Source organism: Syngnathus acus, chromosome 13 (genome assembly GCF_901709675.1).
Source record: "Syngnathus acus chromosome 13, fSynAcu1.2, whole genome shotgun sequence".
NCBI classification, from domain to species: Eukaryota; Metazoa; Chordata; class Actinopteri; order Syngnathiformes; family Syngnathidae; genus Syngnathus; species Syngnathus acus.
In genome coordinates, this window is record NC_051098.1 from 11,923,645 (window position 1) to 11,939,455 (window position 15,811).

The window sequence follows — 15,811 nt, forward strand, 5'->3', positions numbered from 1 at the left end:
CCCCAACCGCAGCGGGCTTCTATTGTTGATCCTTCAGGCATCATAATATTTTTCTGACGTGAGAATGACGCCAAAATGTGGTGTTTATGAAGGATTGCAAATTCAACAGTTGGTGTTCAAAAACTTTTGGCCGTTTTCTAAAATGTGTCGGTGTAGTGATAAGTATAAAAATAAAATAGCAATTTTGTATTATATAACCGTTTTTTTCAGAACTATAACAAATTTGTGTTCAGTCACTATCACAAATTGTGTATTGTTGGCAACAAGTGTAAAAAGAAAAAAATGCATGAGTGAATTTGAATTGAATTAATTTTTCCTCCTGTCGTGATGAGTCCAAGTGTAGGCAAGATGGACCTGGAAAAAAAATCGATAATTCAGATATATCAAATTATTAACATGTTTCTAATTGAAACTGCTAACAGCTGCTAAACTTGGAATTTAGCAGCAGCGGGGAGAAATATTCGAAATATAGAAATATTTTTCCTCATTTACAAAGCTTGCATAACATGGTTAACCTACTTAGAAACAATTTATCAACCGTGTAGTATGACAAAGTCGCACCATGAGTAATTCCGGGCCTCGGGCATGATGGTGTACAAAAATCGCATCTGCAGTCATCATTTGTCAGTAGCAAGCGACATGAGAAGTCAAAAAGCGTGCAAGCTTCGGTTTTTTGTCTCGCTGTCTGAACATCTCCCGTGCTTTGGCTGCTTCCTTTGGGATATCTTTACACTGTTTGTGTCCCGCACTGGAAGGGAGGGGGAGGGGGGGAGTTGGTGCCTCCAATCATTTGTGCTATTCATTTGTTATATTACATTCAATGAACCAAAAACTGTGAAGCAGATGCAGAAACCTCTAGGCTGTCACTGCAGTCGCCTTCTGCAACTGAATGATTCAACATTTCGCAGACATTAATTGTTCCCAATGAAAGTAAAATACTGGCTTTGGTTGCCATGACAACCCATGTAGCCTATATCTATCCATTGTTGTTGATAATGAGCAACTTCTTCTCATAAATCCATTATCTAACCAGTTTTTTTTTTTGTGTGTTTTCAGGGCCGGTTGCTGGCCTGCATCACTCACAGCTAATGGATGTCTTTACCCACTATGCCTACAACGACAGTTTCTATGACAATGCAACATGGGGCTTCAACGAGACGGCTCAAGAGCAGAAGCACGCCTACAACTACTACGCCATGCTGCTCACGCTGCTCATTTTTGTCATCGTATTCGGCAACGTGCTGGTGTGCATGGCGGTGTCGCGGGAGAAAGCCCTGCAGACAACCACCAACTACTTGATCGTCAGCCTGGCGGTTGCTGATCTTCTGGTGGCTACGCTAGTTATGCCCTGGGTCGTCTACTTGGAGGTATTCATATGTAAAAATTCAGACACAGCTGACTTCACGGATAACTCAGAGGGTCACAAACCCTGAAAATTCTTCAGAAAACGCTGATGGAGAATCACTGTTTCCTTCGGGGGACAAAAAGTAATATTGAAAGAAATTCTCAGTAAAATGCTAAAATAGCCTGGAGTCAATAATCTGGCCTGTCACCCGGGGAGTCCAAGGATCAGGGGAGGCAGTGCCCCCATGGCCCCCCCTCTAGCTGCACCAGTGGATTCCAGCCAACCAAAAAAAAATCTTTATTGTATACATATTTTTAATACAGAAAAATAGCACAGCATTTTATATGATGATATTTATATTTTAGATATATTTTTATATGCATTTTATATATATTTTGTACTGTAAACAGCAGCTACTTCAGACCATAGCATCAGAATATCACGCCAGTTACAGTTCACACGATTGGGAATATTTCTAATTTTGCAACCCATAATCATTTCATATTGTAACATAATGGCGACGCAGCTGTGAGTCATCAGTGCAACCCAGAATGGAGAGCAGAGGCTGGGGTTGAGCATGAAATTTCTAATTTAACAAAAAAAGGAAAGGTCATACTTTTGATTACATATGTATGATGTGATGATGGCGGCCATGCATACTTTTTCTGTGCCTATACTATGGAAAATGGTTATCAGAATTTTGGGATGGATAATAATAATGCTTGGACCGTAAAGCAAAACAAATTTCCAGTGAGTGATTGTCAAGTATAACACGGAGAATAAATAAATCCCATGAGACATTTTTTTTAGAGGCTAGTAAAATGTTTTCAATGTTTCATTTTATTAGGAATGTACGTCTTTATTTTCCTTTCAGTTTGATTTTAACTGGCATTGGAAATTGCTCCCTCCACTTCTGCTGTTAGCTCCCCAGCCTCCATTTTTTCACTTTCTCATCGTAACGCCTTTGCATATTAAACCCAGAATGCTGACACAATTTGAATGGCAAAAATCTTGCAAAAGCAAAATCCCCCTTTGGCTGAAGTTTGAGCGTGCGGAAACGAAAGCAGCTGCGGCCCCGCCGACAAACCCACTTTTCTTTGGGCATCACTGTCAAAAAGAGACAAAGCGAGCAGTTGCCCGTCGCCGCAAAGTCTTGTCCTGCCAGTTCCGACTTTATGTTCTCAATTAAAGCCGGTGACCCCACAAAGTTTGCCATGAAGCAGTGAGAGAGAGTAAAAGTGATCTATCAAGACACTAGTCAGGTTCTAAAGGTTGAAAAATGTAAAAGAGGAGGAAAGGTTCAAAGGCGGCTCATTAGAACGTCTAATCTTTGTCAGGTCGCTGTTGGTGAAACGTTTGACGCTTAATTTTTGGACGACAAGGCCTCAGGGACAAAGATTAATCGACCCCCTGATGCATACGTCACATCCCCGTTTCGGAGCCGTGCGAAGTGGCAGGTGGGCTCGTGTCAGGCGAGACAGGGTGGCCTATCAGGGCGGTGTTGATAATGTTACGTTCATAATGGGGTGCTTGGACTAACTAGCTTAGAAATGCACGCTTTTTTTGATTGGAAGCAGCAGGAGGGCTCCAAGCACTGAATGAAGGTAAACGGCGAAGAGATTGGAGTTGTATTCTTTTTTTTTGGGTAGGACCAGTTTTATCAGAACTGGGTGTGTTTACTGATAAACTGTAAACATCAATTGTAAAATGTTTGCAGTTTATGTCATTTTTGCCCTTGCACGTATTTTTACGTATTTCGTGTATCGTTATTTCTGGACTATAAGCCGCACCTGAATATAAGACGCACCAGCTAAAATTAGAGGGAATTCCTGTTTTGTACATTTATAAGACATACTGGACTATAAGCCGCAGATGTTTTAATGTTTAATATCGGTATACAAATCATACAAAATAATAAAAATCATGAAAAATACATGTGCAAAAAAGTTGCTTTTTATAGTCTGGAAAATACGGTACTATACGTTCCAATTGAATATATAAAAGGCATTCAAGAAAAAGAAATCAGTAACAAGCAATGAATTGGACTTGCTCACTTGGGCGTGTTGGATAAATCCCAAAAGAGTGAGTTATTCAGACAAGCAATTTTTTCCTAAGTGCCTCGGCTTTCTTTTGTTGATGCTTGCATGAAGCCGCCACTTGTCGGTATTCTTTCTCTTACAGGTGGTCGGGGAGTGGCGCTTTAGCAAGATCCACTGTGACATCTTTGTCACTCTTGACGTGATGATGTGTACCGCCAGCATCCTCAATCTGTGCGCCATCAGCATTGATCGGTGAGTCAGCCGATGCTCACATTGCTTTTTCATTCCTGGCACCTTTACATTGATTTTTTTTTCTCAAGGAAATGTTTCACTTAATGAATAACACCCTGAACATATTTTAATGTGTAATATGACGCATGAATATGCTTCGAAGAATCTTGATAAAATGCAATACGCTCATGCAAATACTCCATTCATAGAAGTCTGTTTGTGTTTGTATAGAGATTGAATTAAGATTATGAAGCGTTTGCAAAAATAAATTTGTATCTGGGTCGATAATTCCAGTCTGAACATGTGAATTGTATGTACATATTAAAATGCAACGGCGGCAAGAGATAAAAAAGAAAAAAGCTCGTCGTTAGTCCAGAAACTTAATTGTATAGTTCACTAAAGTGCAGACGTTTATTAACAAGAGTACGTGCAACCAGCAGGAACCAATTACAGGATATGAATTACTGAAATGAGTCTCGTCAGAGGTTTTGAGACGCAGTTTGGGAAAGGCGTGCACCCGACCGCATCTTTTCTACTTTATGACTGCAAGTGGAATTATGTTTTCACTTGTTAACTATTCTCAAGGGGACGCGAAGCCGTGAGTTAATTAGATACTGTTGAAAATCAGGAGACAACCACAAGCAATGCTGTGGTCAAATGAACAACTAGTTATTTGTTTAGAAGGGCGAGTATAAATACATTACGTAAACGAATTTGTAATCTGGACATATGCATATATACATATATGTACATATACTTATAGATATACGTGCATATACTTATACAATTCACATACCTATACTTATATGCACATATAGTAATAATAATAATAATAACAACAATAATTATCATGATAATAATAATACATCAGATTTATATAACATCTTTCTGGAAATGAATACATATACTGATACATACATATACATATACTTATATGTACATATAGTGTGTACATAGTATACAATTCACATACACATACTTATAATATACATATACTTATGGACATATACATATACGTATACAAATACACATGTGCAAATACTTACATACATAGTATGTATATATATACATATTCTTATACATATTCTTATACCTATACATTATACTCATACATATATACACATACACATATGCATATACACGCATATATATGTACATACACGTATGTATGCGTATACACACAGATAGAGGCGGAATATTGTCACGTTCAATTTTACCTGATGTTCTGCTTGGCTGCACAGAATAAAACACTTGCTCACACCTCTCATTATATAGAACTGGAATAGAATACATGTACATGTCTCTTTTTATTTTTTTCTGGAGAAAATCACATCATCACATATAATCCCCTAATGCATCATCATTTGTATTTGAAATGAATGTCTGTATAGAAGCCAAAGGTAAATGACACCACAATTTGCATTTAGATGTTATTTATAAGATTCATATACGCTGGGTGTTTACTTGCTGATTCTTGAGGGGATGACTGTGACGGCTTTCAGGACTGGCATCCTCTTGGTTGAGAACATCTAAGCGTTTACCTAAAGGATAGTTATTTTACGAGACTCTTGGATGAAATGTGTCGTGAAAAGCTGGAGGCGGCGGCTTCTTTCCTACATGAAAGGATAGTTTGCTTCTTGTGCTCCCTTTTGCATCCATCGCCCTGTTCTTGCTTATCAAAGTGGAGTAAATTGGAAAGGGTGCACTTCACAGCTTCTACTTTTGTTTCGTATGCTCACACTGCAGCTACATGCATACATGAATAATAATATTATAACTAGAATTGCAATTCCTGAAGAAATTGCGTGTGAAGGTGAAGAAGAATGATGTTGAAACAAGTTGAATCGGTTGAAAAATGTAGAAATGAGAAGGGAAAAAGGAATTGGGTGTGAATTTCAAAATAAAAGATGTGAAGTTTTTGGTAAGTTGTGGAATAGGTAGAAAAATGATGAACAGTTGAAAGTTGGAATGGGTTGAATCGGTTGAAAAATGTAGAAATGAGAAGGGAAAAAGGAATTGGGTGTGAATTTCAAAATAAAAGATGTGAAGTTTTTGGGAAGTTGTGGAATAGGTAGAAAAATGATGAACAGTTGAAAGTTGGAATGGGTTGAATCGGTTGAAAAATGTAGAAATGAGAAGGGAAAAAGGAATTGGGTGTGAATTTCAAAATAAAAGATGTGAAGTTTTTGGTAAGTGGGAAGTTGTGGAATAGGTAGAAAATGATGAACAGTTGAAAGTTGGAATGGGTTGAATCGGTTGAAAAATGTAGAAATGAGAAAGGAAAAAGGAATTGGGTGTGAATTTCAAAATAAAAGATGTGAAGTTTTTGGTAAGTGGGAAGTTGTGGAATAGGTAGAAAAATGATGAACAGTTGAAAGTTGGAATGGGTTGAATCGGTTGAAAAATGTAGAAATGAGAAGGGAAAAAGGAATTGGGTGTGAATTTCAAAATAAAAGATGTGAAGTTTTCGGTAAGTGGGAAGTTGTGGAATAGGTAGAAAAAGGATGAACAGTTGAAAGTTGGAATGGGTTGAATGGGTTGAAAAATGTAGAAATGAGAAGGGAAAAAGGAAATATTGGTGAATTGGGTGTGAATTTCAAAATAAAAGATGAAAACGTGAAAATTTTGAATTTGGCAATTTTGGGAATGTCCCCAATGTGATTTGAATGTGTTGAATGATGTGAATTTCAAACTGGAACAACGTAAATGTGAAATGTTGAATCTGCCATTAAGAATGAATGGGGAAAAAATTGCCGGAAATTTGTGAATTTTGTGAAAACGGAAAATTTTTGGAAGGAAAAAAATGTAAGCACCCATGTCATGAATATTTGGAATAAGTGAAAAGTGGAACGGAGTGAATCGGTTGAAGTATGTGGAAGTAGTTAATGGACAAAAAAGTGAGCGGAAGATGTAGAATAATAATAAAGGACAGGAATAACAATAGTGTGAAGGTTTCACCTTCACACTAATAAACCTTACAAAAGCAATGTTGAATGTAGGTTGATTATTTTGTTAGAATATTGTTTTTCCCTAAGGGTTCGCCCTAAAAAAAAAATCCACTTTTAAAGCACAGCACTGAAAAACACTTTAGAAAAAATGTCTGTGTCTCAGATGACTGGTAACATTACAAAAGCTTTTGCAGCTGGAACGGATAACTGGCGTTTCCATTCATTTCAATTGGGAAAGATGATTTGGGATAGTTCGAGTTACTCAAAACAAATACCAAAACGTATCTGAAGGCCCCTCTGCATAAAAATCCAAATGACTTTTTTAACATTAATTGCACATCTGTCTCCCCAATCCTAAACACAATGTAAACAATCAGTGTTTTTTTTTAACAATAAAGTCAATGAACATTAATTTACCTGAAAGGCCAGATGTTCTTGGAGACTTAAATCGGATCAACTTTACCTATAGAGCACTTGAAAAAAAAATCTGCATATAATAAATAAATAACGTAATAACAGTAAACTGGAAAAGTAAATGCAGATATAAAAAATAAAAATATGTATGATTTTAGTGCACACACTGATCTATTTTGTCTTTACGCCTTCCCTAACCGACGTTCAAAATCGACATTCATTCCAGGAGACCTTCAACAAAATTACATTTGGCCAAAAATATCAATGTACAAGACACCCTAGGAAGCCATACATTTACTGACGATTATGTATCTCCGCTCCGCTAACAAGGTCGACGAATACATCTAGGTTAAACGTACGAGAGTTCCCTGCAGCATTCGGAGTGTGAACCTCTGCTTTCCTTGCACCTTGCAACGGTCCAATCCATTTTTCTCACATCACACACACACACAAACACACGCAAGAAATTGACAATAAAGCAGACTTTGACATATACGTAATGCTTCCATAAATCATATCACAGGTTTAGTCATCCACACATATTCAATTCAAACATTCTCTAGATTGTTTTTGTCATCACTCGCCCAGGCTTCTGGAAAGAGAAAAAAAAATCCCGACGCTGATTAGAATACTAATCAAAAAACATTGATTAACCGATCTGGGTTGTCTCCTCGTATCTCTTCCACAACACTCTTATCAGTGCTGGGAGACATAGCGAAACTCAAATCAAGATTTCAATCAATCAGTACATCACTCAAACTAAATGGGTCGAGGAACACGTCATCGTGGAGAAGCTGCACAACTTAAACAACTTAAGTCATCAAGTCGGGGTAGTGGTAAGACCACTGGAAAAATCAAAAACTCTTGAGGAATCAGCCTGAAAATGCCCACAGACACCCTCGATCGACTTAATCTGCCGTTGGGGGATAGAATGGGAGAACTTCAGCCACCATGTTGTTCCAAACAAACAACATAATAGTAGCAATAGACAAAAGTTCACCACTCAATGAAGTCAGGGCCACCTCTACACTTCAAACCTTCGGTCCACGTCATGCAGGGATGATTAATCCTCATCCAGCTGCACTACTTGACTTTTTGTGGACGTGACTTACCTCAGGGCACATGTGCTGAATGCACTAGTAAATGCAATTATTTATTTTTACAATTAACTAATAATCAATTTAATTTATCTTTCATTATTTTTTATTTATTAGTTAATTTATAATTCAATGTATTATTTTTTATGATTACAATTAACTAATAATTAATTTTATTTTATTTTTTTATTCATTAATTAATTTATAGTTCAATTGAGTCTTTTAGCATCAGTTTTAAGATGTCATATTGTTTCTGTGACCTGAAACAAAGTTGCTCCCCCCCTCCCCTCTCTCAGTTACACAGCAGTTGCAATGCCAATGCTGTACAACACCCGCTACAGTTCCAGAAGAAGGGTGACGATCATGATCTCAGTGGTGTGGGTGCTCTCTTTCGCCATATCCTGTCCTCTTCTCTTTGGGCTCAATAATACAGGTAAGGTTTTTTTCTACACTCAATGTATTAAAACAAATAATAAAAACCGAGAGGCGGTCACAATTTTTTTTTGCTCATCGACATTGCGGTCGTACATTCGAGTAGTTCATCTTCAAGTGCCCAACTTGATAAAGATGTTATTTGCTGGCTAGAGCAAACTGTTCCCTGTGAAAACATCACTCAGCTGGAATGAAGGGGAAAAAAATTGCGCCGCTCTGACCTTCGACATAAAGCGCCGTTTGTCTGGATACATCCAATGACAAGATTTGAAATAAGACCTCCACTCCAACTTTGCCAGTTGTTGAGTTTACTTTATTGCACAATACTTACAATGACCCATTTATTCATGTGCGTGGAAAAAAACGACAACTAAACCAACGTAATGAAAAATGAAAAACTATTTGAACACCTTAATTAGCCTTCGAGTAGGAATCATTGAATCTTCCAAATTGTCCTCAGACGTTTATGTGTCTCACCCCAAATTAGCACAGATGGCTCCAACAAAGACCTGAATGAGAACAAGCAGCTTGGTGGAGGGTTTTAAAATGCTACATTTGATTCACAAAGGTGTTCCATGACTCACCTTGTTTGAGTCCTCAAGCTGGTGGGAATAAAAAGTATTGTCATGTTCCAAGCGATGGAGAATGGAGCCTAATAAAAGAAATTGTGTAAATAACCCCCAGGTGAGGCCAGGTGACATTTTCTGATGAATTTCCAAGACAAACCCTCACTTGTTGCCAAGAATGCAATTTCAAGGAACAGCATGTTACGCACGTAAGAGGACTTTTGGATAAGAGATCAAATTCCACACCAGTCATAAAAAAGGGGGCTAAACACAAATCCCTTTATTTATTTTTTCCTACGGGTAGTTTTGATTGTTCTCCTTTCTCCTCGCAGCCACTCGGGAAGCGTCGCTGTGCGTGATCGCCAACCCCGCCTTTGTGGTGTACTCCTCCATCGTGTCCTTCTATGTTCCTTTCATCATCACCTTGCTGGTTTACGTGCAAATCTACGTGGTGCTGAGGAAGCGAAGGAAGCGGGTCAACACCAAACCTAAGCAGCGTTTGGGTCCGGCCGCCGTTCCTGATGTGGCCACGTCACTCAAGGTAAGCTTTGAAAACATTCCAGAAAAGAAAAAAAAAAAATTCTCTAATGATTTTTAGCTTTATTATACATCATGCTTTGAATGGACGTGGATTGTGTTGCATGAATATTGATTTTTGTCTCGGTTACAGCACATTTAAGGCAGGATCTTCTGCATCCCGAGTTTAGTATATCTTTAAATGGTGCACTGTAAAAAAAAAAAAAAAAAAAAAAAAAAAAAAAAAGAAAAAAACATCCCATTTTGGTTGGGCTGAAATTTAAGTTGGAACAACCCACAAATATAAATTGTTGACGTTTGTTGACTCACACACTGCGGCAGAAAACATGTCTGGTGTGTATGCGTGTTTGTATAATGACACAAGTTTTTGTTTTTTTTACGGTACATTACGATATAATTCAATGGGCTGTGAAATAATTTCATGGTAGCATCTTGACAAATGAGCAGATAATCATTATGATGAGGAAATAATCATTGTTGAGTGAGCAAATCACATTTCAATGCAGCTACTGGCTGACTGGCTGCACTTGTTTGTAAGGAAATAACCTCGACGTATACTTTATGATGCTGTCAAGTTAATGGGCTGACTTTCAGCGGCAGATCACATCCTCGCTGAGCTGTCTCGCCGTGCCAACGCTCATGTATTCCGCTTTGACCTTCCAGGATGGTGGATCTGCGCGATGACAGCTCCCCGTTTTTGTCACTCGTGAGCTGACATTGTACCTGCTGCTTGCTTGACACTTTTTTTTTGTGGGGGGGGGGAATTGCAGGAGTGCACTCACCCGGAAGATGTGAGGTTGTGCACGATGATTGTCAAGTCAAATGGGAGTTTCCCCGCCAACAAGAAGAAGGTGGTGCGTTGTCATTTTGCTCTCTTTCTTCTTGAGTGTGACGGAAAGTGAATGTGATGGACCCCGGGAGAGATTTAGCAAGATGTCACCTTGAGATGTGACATCCCATTCACTATGTTAAATGACATAATGATTGCTTAGTCAATTGTGTAGAACGGATTTATTGTGTTTTGAATTAATGGACCATATGCACGGCACTTCCAGTACAAAGGTCAGTTGCCACTGTCAATTTGTTAAATGCTACCGGGACGCCAACTGACCAAAAAATAAGCTCTGTAATTCAATTTGGGATGTTGGCCGGGTTTTAAATTGTTTAACTTTGGAGAATTTAAGATATTAGTCAACACGTCTGACTCAGAGATGTGCATATAGTATGAGCTTCAATCGACGTCCTGGATTGGTCACCAGCCAATCACAGTGATCACATGGACAAACATTAAATATACTGTAGGTGTATATAGTTATAGATTATATATTTGAAATATGTAGTTTAAAAAAAATCGCAAGAAAGTAACACAAAGAAACAATAAAGCAACATGTTTTTAAATAAAATTAAATAAAATTAAATAAAAATAAAATAAAAAAATAGATAAAAAAATAAGAGCTGAGTCCCATTCTGTATTGAATGCCAGCTGATACAAATTAATTTTAAGGCGTGTTTTCAGAATGGACAGTGATGATTATTTCTGGCTACTGTGCACCAGGAAGTCATTCCATATTTTACGACTAGCAATAAAAAACTCTTTATCCACATTCAGAAGCAGTGGAACAGCTGCACTGTCTTTCCGCAGGGATCAATTCTAGGCCCACTGCTTTTGTCTTTATATTTCCTATCTTTGGGCCTTATCTTGAGATGGGGATTTTCTTCCATTGCTATGCTAAAGACAAGAAGATTTATGATCCATTAAAAGTGCTTTTATTAGGTCCTGAAGACATTAACGCTTGGATGAGCTTTTAATAAGCTATCTCTAATTTTCTGCCACCTTTTGACACTTCTCAGATATTTATTAAAGACGTCACCAAAAAGGGTGACGATTTAGAACTGGACGAGCTCAACAGCGGAAGCAGCAGCCATAAACAGAAGCCGCAATGCGCCCTGGGAGACACTCCGGCCACGAGTCACCAGCGGCTGATGCCAGCCAAGGCCAACGCTAGCCCAACTTCCTCACCCCCGACGCCTCCGGAGGAAAGCCAGAAAGCGGAGAAGAACGGAGACCCCAGCAAGGAGGCCTTGGGAGATCCCACACAAATGGTGGCCAAAGTCTTCCAGACGCAGACGTTACCAAACGGCAAGACGCAAACATCGTTGAAAAGCATGAGTAAGAGGAAGATCTCCCAGCAGAAGGAGAAGAAGGCCACGCAGATGTTAGCCATTGTCCTCGGTGAGTTTTCTCTCCGAAATTACTGTTGTCGGTAAAAATGAAAGCACCCAAAAAAAGAAAATTTAAATCTCCTCTCATGGGAAGCCAATTTCCTCCAATCATTGAAAAGGTTCTCCTCTCTTCTCAGGTGTATTCATCATATGCTGGCTGCCATTTTTCATAACTCACATCTTGAACACCCATTGCACAAAATGCAAAGTTCCCGCCGAGATGTACAATGCCTTCACATGGTTGGGCTACGTTAATAGCGCTGTGAATCCCATCATCTACACTACTTTCAACGTCGAGTTCCGAAAGGCGTTCATAAAAATTTTGCACTGCTGAAATGCGGCGAAGCTTTTTTTTTTTTACGCTGAAGGATGAACACAAATATGTGGCTGGGCAAATACCTCATCTTGGAAAGGACCGCACCGTAAGAGGTAACTGAAATTTCATTTTCAAAGTCAGGGAGCTAAGTGACTGAAGAAGAGATTTTTTTTTTCCGTTGGACTCATTTAAGGAGTGGGTTTTTTTTCTCTCTCTCTCCGAAACTCTGAATGTAAAACAAGAAATGTCTGTAACAACGGCTTGTTTGGCAAAGACAAATGTACCTTGTTCTCCAAAAAAAAAAAAAGAAAAACATTGTGCTTGTCCCCATGTACTGTATACACTGCACACACAAAATTGCTATTTATTGTGTGTATTTCTCGTTTCTAAAAAAATATATACATATATGTATAAAATCAGTGTTCATTTTCAGTGTTCAATCAAATATGTGAGCTCTATATTCTGAAAACCTATTTGGAATGTGTGTTCATGGCAAAAGACTCTTTATAGTTCTTGCTGTATATCGTGGCTATGCCAATAACCACACGATTGCAATTTTATAAATTGGAATGTCATATTTCATTTATTATCATTATTATAATTTGTTGTAAATATGTTTTCCTAACACATTTATTGTGTTTATATTATATATGCCTGCGACGGAAATGTGATGCATGCTACACTGTTTCTCTACTCGGCTTCCCATGAAATGTATCTGTTCAATTGAAAAAGACAAAAAGATGTCCAATAAACAGTGAGACACTGTCAAGTGCCATTTGATCAACAGGATTTCATTTGTGGATATAGTTACACCCCTAAAAATTGGACTGATTCCATTCCCAGCACTGTTTTTATTGATGCCCTTTCCCGAAAGAAAGTGCTGAGCTCTCATCTCCTCGACTAATGACTAAAAAGCTGATTCGGAGTCAAATTTTCTTTGCTCACCTCTTAAATGCTGAAGGAATTTGATATGTCACCTTTAAAGTGTCGCGACGACAAACGCTGGAGTAACGCACCAAGTCGTTCACTTTATTAGGTACATCAACTGCTATGGTTCCTCATATAAAGCTATTTATTGACATTTAAGTTTTAGAGTGGTTAGATGGACAGGAACAGCGCATAAGAGTAAAAAGTATGAAACAATCCCTAAATAAATAGCGGGAGAGGCTTTTTTTTGTGTTTTCCTATTACAAATGTAATCTTTTTTCACATGCAGTTCCTATGTTGAAATGAAATGTTGAAAACACTTTTCTCTTTACAGATGTCTGTTTGGGATGTTATCAGTCATGGTCATGGAATTCATGTGCCGGGTAATTGAAGCATTTTGTCAATTACAGAGAAAGGTGCCATGTCTGCTATCGGCTGTGTTTTGGATGCCCAAAATGGAGGTGATCGTCATAAATCCATTTTTCTATAGTGCCTATCCCCTGAATTGGTCTCTGGCCAATCACAAAAGTACATCTAGACAACCTTGCACATCTCTGGGCAATTTAGAATCTGTCATAGTATAGGAAAAAAAAAAGGGATGAAATGGGCTGTCGCAATTTATTGAAGTATGGTGTCAATTAGAGCAGATGGCCGTAAATGTCAGTTTTACATATGCCATGCTTCTTCGGCACATGACGGTCATAATAAATGTAAAAAAAAAAAAAAAACATGTTATGATCTACCGATTAATTGCAACACATGGTGGTATCACAGTCATTGTAAAGCTACAAAAAAATATAATGATGTGTGATGGGTCTTGTGGTTCAGCTTGTGATTACATAATCCAAGTATCGGACCAATTAGAGCTGCTATTGTTAGAAATATGGCATGTTTTCGACAGTTCCAGTTCAATTTATGGATTCCATATGTGAAATAACAGTGCTGCTTATAACAAAGAACTGTAGCCGCCATATTTAAATCATGTGAAGAGAGTCTTCAAAAGCAAATGTGATGTGGAGGTCGGGTACGAGTTTGCGGTTTGCCGAACCGAAACGAAAGCGGGTGTAAATTCATGCCTCAAAGAACAAAATGTAAATTAGCAATTTGCCGTTCAATGTGGCGTCGCATAGCCGGTTTGCCTCAATACCCTTCAAGAATCTATCACGGTGGCCCTGACACTCAATTTCCGCCCGTAAGACTTTGCCATGCAGCCCAGCAACATTATAACGATAACATTTGGATTGGAAAAAAAAAAGCTAGAAAAAAGGACGTATCCAAGCCAGCAGCTAGCGCGATATGAAGGTTGCTGAGCAGCTGGTAATATTCAGTGACCCAAAATGTTCTGCTTTGCAAAGCAATTCATCAGTTGCAGTTGAAGCGCTGTGGCTGACAGTCAAGAAATGCAGAGGAGGCGTTTTGGTGTTCAAATGTTGTCTTTTAATCAAAACAAAATAAACAGTTATGACATGATAGATGAATGTCTGTTGACGGTTTTGCAAGGGAGTCCAGAAACACAAATTGTATCAGGAAAGGTGAGTGATTAATCAAACATTTGTCCTCATAAAGGGAGTTGTTGAAAAGGCCGACGACATATATCGCATATTTCTAACTGATGTTTTTTGAATGGCTTTATGACAGTGTGCATAGAATTGTGACTTCAATCACACTTGGTCTTCTTAAAGAGATGCAGTACGTAATTCAGAGCAAAGAGAAGAGGTATGTAAAGTTAGCCATTTGTTATGTTATTTTCAACCCAATTATTCAACTAAGTGATCTGCAATGTTGTTGGAGCATCCAGCACAATTCCCTCTTGTGTTAGAGCTGGAATTAGTTTGAAATTTGTTTCCCGCGAGGCAATTTTTAACAAATTAATATTGTTGCTCTTCAATGAAAAGCATGTGTCTTCATTTCCCCTCGGGAAAAATAAGTTCCTCATATTTGGAGATAGTAAATAACTCTCCATCACGGGTTTGTGGTTCATGCTCTCAATGTTCTGCAGATTTTTTTTTTTATCCAGCTCATATTTGTAATTTGTCCAAATGCTCAGTTATACTGGGAATAATTCCACTGGTTTTGCTTGCCTAAAGGGAGCTAATTAAAGATGTAAGACTTTTTCTTCCTTCTGAAATTTTTGGTAGCTTCTCTTGAGATTGAGATTGCACGTTATGTAAACGTGTTCTTTCCAAAGTCTTGGAGAGGATTAGCTTCTTCCCTTTCAGCTAGATATAATGTGACACCTTGAAAAAGTATCCAGTTAATAAAGTATGTATATCCCCCAAACAATTAATTACCCACAGGCATCTATTTTAACGTATTTGTTGAGAAACAAAAGTGACAGTATCAGACGGCTTTCTGTGCTGCGATGTGATTGGCCGTTATGTATTTCAGAGGTTTTTGCGTCGCTGAAATTAATTCCTGCCTTTTCCCGGTGGTCCGACAAAATCAGTAGCTAAGGTGTCATGTCATTTCCACTCCATTCCTTCTGGCACTGAATGACTGATGCGACGTGCTTGGCGACTCAGTTTAATGGACTTACAGCATCTCCAAGGACATTTGGATTCTGTTTGGCCCCTCTGGCTATCATAAGCGGAGAAATGTGGTTAGGTATAACTGGGAAGAAAAACAAAAAAGCTTTTGGGTAAATACATGAAACACTGAAGGTGATTCTACAAGGAGACCACCATGTTTAGAAAGATAATATAACAAAACGTAACATGTTTATGTGCAGAGGCCATG

At 38.3% G+C, this 15,811-nt stretch overlaps 1 protein-coding gene across 3 annotated transcripts in view; it reads left to right on the forward strand.

Moving 5' to 3' along the window:
* Positions 1–12,928, forward strand: part of drd2a (dopamine receptor D2a) — a 28,152-nt gene extending 15,224 nt beyond the window's left edge. For 2 of the 3 annotated variants that reach the window (XM_037268104.1, XM_037268106.1), the window contains exons 2-8: positions 1,057–1,367; positions 3,527–3,636; positions 8,371–8,507; positions 9,405–9,613; positions 10,380–10,463; positions 11,461–11,842; positions 11,970–12,928. In XM_037268104.1, the coding sequence (XP_037123999.1) occupies positions 1,057–1,367; positions 3,527–3,636; positions 8,371–8,507; positions 9,405–9,613; positions 10,380–10,463; positions 11,461–11,842; positions 11,970–12,166 (1,430 nt within the window). In that variant the 3' untranslated portion in view covers positions 12,167–12,928. The remainder of the gene's footprint in view (positions 1–1,056; positions 1,368–3,526; positions 3,637–8,370; positions 8,508–9,404; positions 9,614–10,379; positions 10,464–11,460; positions 11,843–11,969) is intronic. The other variant, XM_037268105.1, reaches the window with a different exon arrangement.
* Positions 12,929–15,811: the final 2,883 nt, after the last annotated feature.